A 12991-nucleotide genomic window follows, 5' to 3' on the forward strand; every position below is an offset into this window, starting at 1 on the left:
CTCTCCTATCGCAACAAACCTGTCGATTCTAATATATATATTTATACAAGAGACCTGCTTGGTAGCACGAAAAAAGAAACTACAACGTGAAAGCTGAAAAAGAACTGGACCACTTTTTTTCAATTGTTTTGAACTTTTCCTCAAATTTTTTCATATTCTTTCTGCTGTTTTCGAGAGGGAAAAAAGAGTAAAAAAAACACAAAATCACCACATCTTAAGAGCTACAAGAATGTGAATCCACATGGAAACCACCGACGGTGCTAAAAAACAAAGTAGAGAGAGTGGAACCGACCTGCGGAAAAATGTTTATCCGTACCTCAGCCCGCAACGTGCGGTGTGAGGTGTGAGCTGTCCGACGACGCACCTCAAAGCTGCGGTGTCATGGTGTCATGCTGAGGGGCATTTTTTCTGTTGGAGGGGTATCAGGCCACCTGTTGGACGCTGCGCGGGCGCGGGGTGGGGGTGCGAAGTGGGGCAGATCACATAGAACACCCAGGGCAGTCAGACCGGACGGAAAAACGTGGGCTCCGGCAGGACGTGTCGGCAAAGTCACGAAAACCCACATCGAAGGAAATAAGGGACGAGAAGGACACGGAGGGCTGACACCCGGGTAATGTGGCCGATGCAGCCCTGGAGATGGCTGGCAAACGCTTCTATGCTAGGGTACGTCCGGAAGGGAACTCTCCGCAGCTCCGGACAGTACAATCATACAGCTGTACCTTTAGTTCCATTGTCCGGATAGACTGGTGCTCTTCTCGGAGAGTATCGGATACCGCCGGACACCCTCGCGGGGCACAACATGACGTATTCCCCAGTGCGGTGCATTTTGCGAAGCAGCTCTGAGGTTCCAGAACACGCACAGTCTCGAGCACGCCGCATTCTGTTCTTGGATGGGTCCGGGATAATGCTGATTGGCTGTCAGGTAGTCAGAAGTAAGTAGATTGATGGGCAGTCGTCATTGTAGTTTGGTGGTGCTGGTGATGGGTCTGTGGTGGCCGTCGAAAAAGTGAATTGGTAATTCTAAATTGGAAATTCTACGCGGGATTTCAGAGGAAATAGGAGGTGCCGCTATGGCCGCTCGCAGGGGTTGGGATAACGGAGTAGCGAGACATCGTCGGGAGTTGCAAGGCGAATGCTCGGGCTGGTGTTGCGGTCTATACGGTTCTTCCTGTTGCAAAAGGGACAGGGAAAAGCGGCGCTCGCAGGAACGGCGCGCGCAGCGTGCTCCAATTTAATAGATTTTTTTAATGATTTATCACCATTTGAGTTTAATGTCTATGTCGGCGATCGTGAAATAAGGTTTCTCTTCTCGGGAATCTTGACGATCAGCGGCTGCTGTTCCCGCTTTGATGCGGCGGTGCCTGTACGACTGACAGTTGCGGAGAATGCGGGACGAATGCATGGGGACGGCGGTGAGAGCGTTTGCCTGGGCTGTGAAAAACAACATCGTCGTGCCAAGAAGTGTCAAGAAGTGGCAAGATGTGTCGACGAAGCTCGGTGCCGTGTCCCAGGACCTGCATGTGCTGGGATCTACACGACAAGAAAACGGAAGTCGTGTGCTAATGCAGAAGCATCAAGGGCCGGCGAGCTATGGAGGAGCGGAAACACCTAGCCGTCAAGCACTGTAGCACGTGACCAAGTGGAACTGAAGCTCTACGGGCTAAAATTACGTACAGCAGCGTGCAGCCAATCGCCTTTAGATGCTGCAGGAATTGTGCGACCACTAGTGAAAGAGACCTGGAGTTCCCCTGTGGGACCCGTAGGTTGCTCAGAGGCTCGCATTTCTACTGGGGCTATGCAAGACGCCTTTGGTCACCTTCAAACACGCTGTTAGAGGTCGCTCGCGCTTGCGCATTGTTACCATCAGGATACGAACGCGCTCTAGCGGCTGACCTGTGCTGATATGTTCAATGGAGTGGCGCGCATTGGAAGCAAATTAACAGCTCTTACAAAACAATAAAGGAAGCAGTGGCTCGAATCAATAGAGCTCCCCTCAGTACGCCGAATTGGCGCTAGTACAAGCGCATATTGGGTAATTTAGGATTATTTGCTCGACTTTGTTCGCCAAGGTAGGTCAGATTTACAAAGTTTATATGCATAGTACATGCAAGGTCGGGTAATACAGTTTCGCGCGGACATTTTCTTTCACGCGCGAACAATAAACAATTTGAACCAGCAAAGTCATTATTGAGGATGAAATAGCTTGATAAGTGGGGAACCATATCACGACTCATTCGTTGCCTTTCGAAGTGACGCCTTTCTTTGACATAAGATATTGTTGTAAAAGTCAGGTCATCTGTTAGAGATTCTCGCTCCCCTTTAAAGCATTTTTTACCGACGGGAATGGATTTCTTCAACCCGGGCAACGATGATGCTGACCAGAATAATGGCATGAATACAGGCAATGACGATTACATGAATTTTTTTGAAACGAAGTCCAACCACGATAATGATTCAACAAGTTTATCGCCACAGGCAATCCTGGCCAGAAACTTAACTTCGGAAATATCTAAAGTTCCCAGCAATAATGTAGGCAATATGAGCCATATGTCAATGTCACCACAGCAAGTCTTTTCACCCATGAGCAACCCAAATAATGTCAATAACAGTCCAGCAGTTAGTGCTGCCACTCCTCAGCAAATTTTGATGCTGAATAATAACAATAATATTACTAATAGTGGTGATACTGCTAATCCTGTGCATGTTCTCTCCAATCATGCTTCGCCAGCAGTAATCAATGCAAACCCTATAAATGGTACACCACAAAATTCTGAAGTCTCAAATGATAACACTCCAAGGAATAGTGTCTTTAGCGATAGAGCTGCAATGTTCGCGGCGCTACAACAAAAACAGCAACAACAAGCTCAGCAGCAGGCTCAGAGACAACAACAGCAACAGGCCCAGCAACAGGCCCAGCAACAGGCCCAGCAACAGGCCCAACAACAGGCTCAGCAACAGGCCCAACAACAGGCTCAGCAACAGGCTCAGCAACAGGCTCAGCAACAGGCTCAGCAACAGTCACAATTTCAGCAACAAACACAATTCCAGCGACAAGTACAGCAACAACAGCAACAACAGCAACAACAACGGCAGCAGCAGCATTTGCATCAACAACAACTTAGACAAAGGCAGCAAGCTCAACAACAGGCTCAACAACAGGCTCAACAACAGGCGCTACAGCAGCAGCGAGTGCAACAGCACGCGCATCAGTTAGCACAGCAACGAGCACAGGAACAAGCACAGGAACAAGCACAGCTACAGGCGCAGCAGCAAGCCCAACAGCAAGCCCACACTCAACAACAGCTTCCTCCACAGATACAACGACAGTTTCAACAGCAAGCACAGTTTCAACAGCAAGCACAGCAAGCACAGCATGCACAGCAGCAGAAGGTACAACAGACTCAACAGCAGCAGCAGCAACCAAATAATAATTCTCCATTAGGTCAATGGGGCTCCATTTTGCACAGTCTGCACCCTGATATACAGAAAAAGATTTCATTTGAACTCAACAATAAACAATATGAACTGTTCATGAAGTCCTTAATAGAAAACTGCAAAAGAACTAACACTCCATTCCAGTCCATACCTCAAATAAATGGTAGAAAACTATTTCTCCTCTACATGTTGGTACAAAGATTGGGTGGATATGAACAGATAACTAGAAATCAACAGTGGGATCTTTTGGCGCAAAAGTTACAAATTCCGGACTCGCAACAATTGGCAGCAGTGTATTATAAAATAATATTACCATATGAACGATACCTGACGTCTGCCGAAGGACAGAGAGAGTCACAGGCCAAAAAAATTTTCTTTCAACAGTTTTTCCAAGAGCTCCTAAAGAAAATTCAACCTCATGTGAACAATCAGGACCCGCAATCACAGGCACAAATCCAGTCGCAATTGCAACCACAAACAGAGGCACAATCACAAGGACAACCACAGCCTCAAACACAACTGCAAACACAACAACTGTCCCATGTTCAACAACAACTTCCGCGGTCTCAGCTTCAAATGCCAACATCTGATTCAGCAGGTGTGAATCCCATGATTCAAACAGCCAAGCAACAATTAAAAAATAATGTCAATGTACAGAAACCAAAGAAACCACGAAAGCCAAGGCAAAAGAAGAAGACAAAGAAAGAACTGGAACAAGAGCGGAAAAAACAAGAAGAGCTTTTCAAGAGACAGCAGCAAACTCTTTTAGAGCAACGCAAACAACAGAAACTACTGATGGAACAACAAATCCAAAAGCAGAAAGAACTAGTCAAGCAGAAATATTTAGAAGAACTAGCAAAGTTGCCAAAAGTATACAAAAGAACGTTCGCTCGAAATTATAAACCTTTGAAAAGATCCATTCAACTGGTTAACGGGTATGATATCAATTACATTTCTCAAATAGGAGAAAAAATTGATGCAAATAAGCCAATATTTTTATTTCCTCCAGAATTAGGTTCCATTAACTTACATGCTCTAAATATGTCGTTGCAATCTAAAATGCTGGGAGAGATCAACACAGCCTTGAATACACTATTGGTCACAAGTGCAGATTCGATGTTGAAGATTAATCTGGACAAATATCCCGACTTACTGGATTCTATTTGTGTCCTAGCACTAGATTTATTATCTACTCTTTGTGAGAAGGAGGAAGCTGACGATAGTGAAAAGAAGAAATTTTACGATTTTAGGAAATGTAAAGATGCAAATTACTGCGAGGAGTATGATGTCGAATCCTATCTTTCCTGCTCTGATGCACTTTGTTCTCGAAGTGATGGTCTAATCGATCAAGTATTTGAGGCTTACGTAAATAATGGATCAGAATACAAAGAACACAATGATACTGTGAGCGTCCCAGTAGATTCCTTGACAGGTGCCGATTTGCAGCAGGTTCCTATCTCTTTGATAACTCCGGCAGCAACGCCGGTCAGCACAAATTTTGGAGTTGACTTATTACAGGGAAAGTCAGAGGAGGAAAAAGTGGTAAGAAGTGGATGTAAACCAAAAGAGTGGAATTTTATGCCCAATCCGGTTAGACTCTTGCCAGGCCAGTCATTATCGAAGCTTTACATTCCATCATATTTAGAGTCCTTACGCAACGTAACCGAAGAGATCAACACACCATTCACAAAAGTCAATACCAGAGGTGCCGAAGATAAAAACATTTTATTAACCGATCAACTATCAACTGTCTCAATGATTTTAAGGAACATATCCTTTTCAGAGAAGAATTCAAAAATGATGGCTAAAAACAGTTTCCTGAGGAGATATATATCTGACTTAATATGGGCTTTATTTTTAAATCATGAGAAGTTTGTACTCAACAGGAAAGCCTTCAATCTCAAAAAGGACTTGCTCATAATTTTAACTAACATTTCGCACGCCTATGAAGTTGCCGATAGGGTTGATTGCTTCTTACTTTTACTTTTGATGCTAAGCTTTGGAGAGCCGAAGAGATCCAAGGAACTTGAGTCGGTAGAACTTACATATCCCGAATTTTTGTTGAGTCTAGGAAGTTACCATGGGTTTTGCGTTGATGTATTAGCAAAACTGATGTCCTTAAATTATCCTAATAGACAATTTTTCATTGACGTATTCATGTTTTCCCTGGTAGGTGAAGAAAAGAGTACTTCCATTGGGTCTGAATGCTCCACCAATGATATGAACGATGACAGTGGTGTAATTCTAAAATTGCTGCATATTTTTAATAAGGGGGACAAATTCAAATTTCTGAATGATGTTTTCTCTTTCTTAGTTTCTGTGATTCCTTTTATGCAGATAAATGCCGCACCTAACCTAATAGAAGAGGTAGCACCTGTTGTATCTCAAAGTCTGACATGCATTTTGGCAATATTACATTTTTTTGATCTTAAAGAGTCCCTTAGATCTAATAATGACATCAAGAATTTACCGCTAATTTGGCTGACATCAAGTGAAAATCTGGGCTACAATCTGCGACGTCTGAGTGATGTTTTAGGTAATCTTACCATACAAGCAGATAAAAACTCACTCCATATGAAAAAAATGCTTATTTCCATCAGCTGTAAGTGTATCGAAGTTACGAGGCTTTTAGTTCAGAAAAGCTTGGAGATATCGTCACATTTGGGACAAGAGAAGCGGAAAATCTGTGAAAGACTTGCTTCTATTCACGGTTTATTACCTTCGGAATCTTGGTGTGTTGCTCTATTATCAAATCCAGTGATCGATCCCTCTTATTCTAAACAAATTGAGTCTCTCTATACCATGAGAAATGAGATATTGTCTTACCTTCGTGAGTGCTCGACTGGTGAAGGCGAAATCTCCTAAAATAAGTAAGTACATAATGTGTTCGAAATTTTAAGGCAGGTCTGGATTTGCAACGCAAGGAAAAATCATGGAAGCTCCTAATTCTTGTTATGAGTAGGAGGAGCTCCCGGGGATTTTTCGTTAATAGCAATATCTTTAGAGCGTTCGAACTGTCGGTTTGAAGTAGGGAGGGACCTTAAATTTCCCCAAATGATTTTCATGGGTGCATTTGAAAAAGGAACTTCGATCGCATATCATGCTAAAAGATTGTGCTAAAATCAGCAACTGATTAAATAACGTCCGTAAAATAATTACAAGCACCAGTAAAAATTTGGAATTTTCTGTTTTGAAATCGAAATTGGCCGAAGGTGACGACATATAATAGATGGGATCCCATGTAGATGTGATAATTTCAAATCTTGCGGACATGAAGAAACGAAATAGCTAGTTTTGTTAAGATGGCTTCTTACGTTTCTCATCTTTTTCAACATATTGTCCTTTTTAATAATGTGACACGAGCTGTGTACAGCTAAGTCCATAAAAGTTCCATGAGTTCCTCGACAGGTTCTTCCCGCCAAGCACGAAACACATCAATAAATACAATGAGGCACTTCCAAATACTTATGGTGGAGCTGCTTTGGGCTTGACTAGATTAGAAGTCTTGATAATCCTGTTCACTGTCCCTTTTTTCCTGTTGCACATAGGCAAAGACCTTCTCACTCAAATTCTCGTCGCCCAGCAAATCTAGCAATTCATCCTTGCCTAAAGATTCCAATTTGCTGTAGCGTTTGAATTCCTTTCTAAGATTAAAATAGTCGACTTTAGAGATACCAGGAACCTGCAACAATTTTGCAAACTTTTCTTGATTATTAGCTTTTTTGTCCTTGTTTTTACCATCAGTTTTAGATTTCTTTAAACCCAGCGTGACAGATTGGTTAGGATCTGGCTGTTCCCTACCTAGCTTCAGTTCTAGAATTATATTGACAGTCTGCAGAGGAGAGGACGACCAGATCATCCTCAGATTTGGGAACCTCATCACAATCTTCGAAAGTTCCATCTGGATTTCATCCTGAGATAATTTGCTAGAAATAGGATGAACAGCAGAGGACTCTTTACTGCGGTAACTTCTTCGTTCACTGAATGGTTCAAGCGAAAATGACTGCCCCTCCTCAAATTCAATTAAAAGTGTTGGATATCTGTAGTGGCTTGACATTTTTTTACATTGAGATATTAAGCGGTTATTTTGCAATGAGCCGATTAAATCTGATATGGACTTTCTTTCAATACAAATGTCCGGTGAAATAATGTAATCTCCTACAGTTAGCATACAGGGAACCACACGAACTCCATACCTGTACAGAAGTCCCGGTAAGCTAGCATTGAATTCTCGCGTATCAACAATAACGACATCCTGCGTCAGATCACCCAAAGCTGCTTGCCCGCCCGCAACTCTTGTACTCCTCTTTCTTAAGCGATTCATCTTCAATTTCCTTTCAGCCAGATTCTTATAGTGAGATAAATCATCATCAGCTTCGAAGTGGTGAGCCAGCATTGCATTCTCTCTAATTAATTTGGAAAATGCGTCTTTTTCTTTTTTGATGGCAGTCAAATGACCCTGTTCCTCGATACTGTCCCCATAATACATGAAAAAGACTTTTGGTGGCATATCTCTATGGATTGCGCGGTGAATTTCGACCCTTCTGATGAAGGAAAGATCCGGTTCATATATTATAATAAAGGAAGGCATAATTTCCTGCAGCAATGCCTCATCATTTATATTATCGAACCTTTCAACAATTATCTGGTCACCGCAGTTGACATATTGATATTCTTCCAACCGAGAGTTCCAGACCTCTTTTGTCACCTCACTGTCGGCATACGGATGGAGACTATCAAGCTGTATATTTTCGCTGTCACTATAACTGGCAGATTCCGGGGTCTCTTCTTCGAAAGTCATAAATATACTCTCCTCCCCCGGAAGTTGTACGGACCCCAATTCCTCCTCAATATTGTACTGATCAATTACAGTCTCAATATCATCTCCAGATCCAGCACTCTTTAATCTCTCAACAGCTGCGACAGCGGCTGCCCCTCTAGTTCGTCTTCTTTTAGTTAAAATTTGTTCCTTCGCGAATGCTGTACTCACATTTAGCTCAGCGTCCCTTTCTGGTTCTTTGTCATGAACTTCTTTAGCTATCTTCTTCCTCTCTTCTCTACCAGCACGATATAGTTGCAATTTTTGAAGCATATTATTTCTAAACCCGTTTTTGTTACTGGACATGCTGATGATCCTTGCTAGCTGTAGACACTCCGCTGAACTAGAGCACATGATGAGAGTTGGCCCAAAGATTTCTTTAACAGACCTTTGATAGGATATGTCATCTAAAATATGTATTAACTGTTCCCATTTTGGCAGTGTTTCTAAATTGTACTCACCATTTGTGTAGATCCTTTTCTTGGCATACGAGATAACGAGCTGGGATTCTTCCGCCATCAGCCAAGGCGATTCAGTGTATTTACGGGATACGGAAGGCCTATTAGCATCTAAGCTTTGCTGGACTTCCTCATAGAAATCGACCGAGTCACCGCAAATTAACAGCTTCATTAAATTCCTCAAAAAGCGAATATCTTTCACCAATTGCTTTGATTCCCATGATATTCTATGCCAATTGGGAATCATGACGAAATCAATCGATTTCAAGAAATTTATATCCAATGCATTGTCCATATTCCAATAATCAAGAGCTAACTCTGGTGTTTTCCTTTTCAGCTCAGAAACGCACTTTTTCAGGCATTCGATGAGTCCAAATTGGATCTGAGACATAGAATTGGTCAATGAAACCTTCACTTCAATTACCTTATTATTATCTGGCCCAATAGCATTATTCAGACAGTGGGAAATATCAACGCGGAATCTTGGCCATAATAGTACATTTTTCAACATCAGATCTTTCATTTTTCTTTGCAGCGGAGAAAATTCCATGACAAATGATTCTGGAGCTTCAGAAAAAGCTTTGATGAAGCCCCATTTATTTTTTGATCGATATATTTCCAAAATAAATGTCTCATTTGAATACATTTTTAGTGTATCCACATTGAGAATCACCATACCCGTTATCTTACTTGGATGCACAATACCTGAGAGTAAATCAACAATAAGAATTCTTGAAGTAATACTAAATATCCCGCCAGAAGAATATAGTTTTTTTCGTTTTTCCAGAGTTTGATTATCAGCAGATATCACATGAAAAGGTCTAGTATCCGTTTCACTAAATTCGTCCTCATTTATGTCGACTTTTTTGTCGCATCCCTCCAGCCAGGAGAGCTCTTGTAGCTCTTCACTTATTCTAATGTTATCAGTTGGTCTAGAATTGAGAACTAGAACCAGTGACCTCTTCAGGTCACCATCAATTACAGTGGGAGTTGCTAAAATATGGAGTAAGTTGGCCACTATGCTCGCCATTCCTAGCCCCCTGCCCATTATCACTAGGGGATCATCAGTAGACAATGTGTTCTCGACAAGTTGTTGCTGATATGATAAAGGTAAATTTAACTGGATATCGACCTGTCGAAGCTCATCCATGCTTGGCCTCAGGCCTATTTGCTCACCGATATCGGGAATCAAAGGATAAAGCGGTACCTCATCATCACCCTCATCAATAGGGTGATTTCTAATTTCTTCAGCTGATAAAAGGTCATTAGGCAATATCTGACTCTCGTAGTTTATATGCTTTTCCGCATTCTCATTGAAATCTTCAATTTGCCTAGATAATTCTAGCTGGAGTGACTCGTCGTCAGATTCATCCTGAACAAAAAGTGTGGACATATCAATGTAGTAGCATTCCCTTAATTACGAAACAAAGATTTGTCGACTCGATATTAATTCTCTCTGATATATATTTCTATCTTTTAGGAAAATTCGGACCCTGTGTTAAATATCAAATTGCGTAAGGCGATGATTGAAAAGAAGTGAAGTAAAAATCTTCATCACTTTCTTATCAAGGGAACACAAGAAAGAATAGTTACGCCACTTCTAGTGATATCGCAATGCATATCAATGAATTATATAATGGTAGAAAAAATCCCTCTTTGTCATTGGAATTTTTTCCTCCTAAGACTGAGATGGGTAAACGTAACCTGTTGGAGCGTATGGAGCGTATGTCTGCGTTGGATCCTCTTTTTATCACTGTAACATGGGGAGCTGGGGGTACAACTGCTGATAAGTCTTTAGAGTTGGCATCCTTGGCACAAAAGGTGTCAAATTTACCAGTTTGCATGCACTTGACATGCACGAACATGGACAAGAGTGTCATAGATGATGCCTTAGAAAAGTGCCAGAACGCCGGTATAAAGAATATTTTGGCCTTAAGAGGTGATCCGCCCATAGGAGAAGACTGGACGAGCTCACAGACCAAAAATTCAGAGTTTAAATATGCAGTTGATTTGGTAAGATACATCAAGAATAAATACGGTTCCGAGTTTTGTGTAGGCGTAGCTGCATATCCAGAGGGCCACTGTGAGGGAGAAGCTGAGGGGCAGGAACAGAACCCATCAAAAGATCTACCATTTTTGAAGGAGAAAGTCGATGCTGGTGCTGACTTTGTCATAACTCAATTGTTTTATGACGTTGATAAATTTCTTGACTTTGAAAAACTATTCACTGAAAAGATCTCTAACCAGATACCACTAATCCCAGGACTTATGCCGATTAACTCTTATCTTCTATTTCATAGAGCTGCAAAACTCTCGCATGCATCCATTCCAGAAGATATTTTGAAAAGATTCCCACAAGATATTCAACTAGATGACAACAAAGTAAAGTCCATTGGAATTGAAATTTTGGTCGAGATGGTGGATAAAGTCTTCAAAGAAACAAATGGTAGAATCAAATGCTTTCACTTTTATACATTGAACCTAGAAAAGGCAATAGCACAAATTGTAACGCGATCAAAAACTTTAAATTACATCCTGGAAGACGATAGTCGTGACGATCAAGACATTGACGCTGACGGTGATGTTGTCTTGGATGAGGAAATCAATATGAATAACCAAAGGGTTCTCGACGAGACGAGGAAGAGAAGACGTCATTCAAGTAATGTCTCTATGGAAATCGCATCTAATCGAATCATAATTGGTCAAGATAGAAATAAAAATATTGGTGCCCCATCGAGAAAGGTCGTAATTTCCATTTCAAAAGGTTCCGGTACACTAGGCCAATGCGCAACTTGGGATGAGTTTACTAACGGTAGATTTGGTGACGCAAGGTCACCTGCATATGGTGAAATTGATGGTTACGGACCAACGATCAAAGTCGGCAACAAGAGAGCATATGAACTATGGGGGGCACCTAAAAATTTAGAAGACTTAAAGGAAATATTCATTAAATATTTGGAGAACTCTATTGATAATTTGCCCTGGTGTGATTTGGGGTTGTCTGCTGAAACCGCATTGATACAAGAAGAGTTAATCCAATTTAATAACAGGGGATATTTGACTTTAGCATCTCAACCAGCTACCACAGGATCGTCAAGCAATGATAAAATATTTGGTTGGGGTCCACCCAATGGGCTAGTTTACCAAAAAGCTTTTGTTGAAATGTTCGTTTCTAAGCAACGGTGGAAATCACATTTGGAAAAAACATTGCAAAATTATGGGCGAGAGAAATTAAGCTATTACGTCGGTGACGCATTGGGAAATTTTGAGAGTAATTTGGAGCCTGAGAGTTCAAACGTTGTAACATGGGGTGTTTTTTCTAACAGTCAAATTATACAGACAACAATTATTTCCGAAGAATCTTTCAAAGCTTGGAGAGATGAGGCATTCAGTATTTGGCTAGAATGGGCAAAACGTTTCCCACGAAACACGCCCACTAACAGCTTCCTGAGACAAATGCATGGCGATTGCTACTTAGTTTCCATAGTGCATCACGATTATGTACAATCGGAGGAATTATGGGAGATTTTGCTTGGACTATAAACTCGATCAATTCTTCCTTTTTCTCCCGTTAACATTATTGTTGCAGTCTCTCTTTAGCTTGGAATCTAAGTAGTTGTATAATTTTGACTCTCTATTTTCGTTCCAAATTCTATTAGTGCCACCTAAGAAAGAACAATCGGTATCTTTTACTATAAATACTCCTCTATTGAATGATGTGCCACTTTTAATTATTAATTTGGATCCTATCATGCACACATTGATCCACGGAATAATGTTGTAATTGATGGCGTAAAAGAATTTGCCCGATTTATCCTGTAAAGTGAGTTTGAATACATCTTTGCTGCCATACTTTTCTTTTGTAACAGAATCGTCGTTGTCCATATTCACTTCATGAATGACAACCCTTGAATTCTGTAGGCGGTCCACCCTCTGTTTTGCTGGGTCTAATTTATTATCTATATCATCCAATTGCGACATTTTGGACTGGCTAATATTTTCAATCATCAAGATTTGAAATAAACAATCGTTCGGCAGTGTGGTAAACGGCTGTTGAATACAGTCCTTGTCTGACAGCCAGGTATCACGATCCAAAGCCCTCAACAGTGTTGAGTCTCTTGAACTCAAGGCAGACCGATCCAGAGAGCTCAATGCAGTTATATCCTCACTTAGTATACCGGACATGCTTATATAGCTCTGGCATCCTTTTCCTGCTGATGCCGTATATTAAATTTTAGAGGACTAATATTTACTTTAGGTTTACTTGCGTATTTATGCA

At 41.3% G+C, this 12991-nt stretch overlaps 5 protein-coding genes across 5 annotated transcripts; 3 read left to right on the top strand and 2 right to left on the bottom strand.

Annotated features, from left to right (window-relative positions):
- Positions 1-1132: 1132 nt before the first annotated feature.
- HG535_0C01590 (uncharacterized protein) lies at positions 1133-1612 on the top strand (the record flags this gene model as incomplete). The annotated part of the gene is made up of 1 exon (XM_037287643.1): positions 1133-1612. One exon carries the CDS (start codon positions 1133-1135, stop codon positions 1610-1612), a length of 480 nt encoding a protein of 159 aa, XP_037143538.1.
- A 731-nt stretch (positions 1613-2343) lies between these two features.
- SWI1 (Swi1p) lies at positions 2344-6300 on the top strand (the record flags this gene model as incomplete). Its single annotated transcript, XM_037287644.1, has 1 exon — positions 2344-6300. The coding sequence occupies one exon, from the start codon at positions 2344-2346 to the stop codon at positions 6298-6300; it is 3957 nt and encodes a 1318-aa protein (XP_037143539.1).
- Positions 6301-6931: 631 nt separating this feature from the next.
- Positions 6932-10105, bottom strand: RAD1 (ssDNA endodeoxyribonuclease RAD1; the record flags this gene model as incomplete). The annotated part of the gene is made up of 1 exon (XM_037287645.1): positions 6932-10105. The coding sequence occupies one exon, from the start codon at positions 10103-10105 to the stop codon at positions 6932-6934; it is 3174 nt and encodes a 1057-aa protein (XP_037143540.1).
- Positions 10106-10326: 221 nt separating this feature from the next.
- On the top strand, positions 10327-12255 carry MET12 (methylenetetrahydrofolate reductase (NAD(P)H) MET12; the record flags this gene model as incomplete). Its single annotated transcript, XM_037287646.1, has 1 exon — positions 10327-12255. One exon carries the CDS (start codon positions 10327-10329, stop codon positions 12253-12255), a length of 1929 nt encoding a protein of 642 aa, XP_037143541.1.
- A 6-nt stretch (positions 12256-12261) lies between these two features.
- Positions 12262-12897, bottom strand: RMI1 (Rmi1p; the record flags this gene model as incomplete). The annotated part of the gene is made up of 1 exon (XM_037287647.1): positions 12262-12897. One exon carries the CDS (start codon positions 12895-12897, stop codon positions 12262-12264), a length of 636 nt encoding a protein of 211 aa, XP_037143542.1.
- Between the last annotated feature and the right edge of the window lie 94 nt (positions 12898-12991).

Source organism: Zygotorulaspora mrakii, chromosome 3 (assembly GCF_013402915.1).
Source record: "Zygotorulaspora mrakii chromosome 3, complete sequence".
NCBI lineage: Eukaryota > Fungi > Ascomycota > Saccharomycetes > Saccharomycetales > Saccharomycetaceae > Zygotorulaspora > Zygotorulaspora mrakii.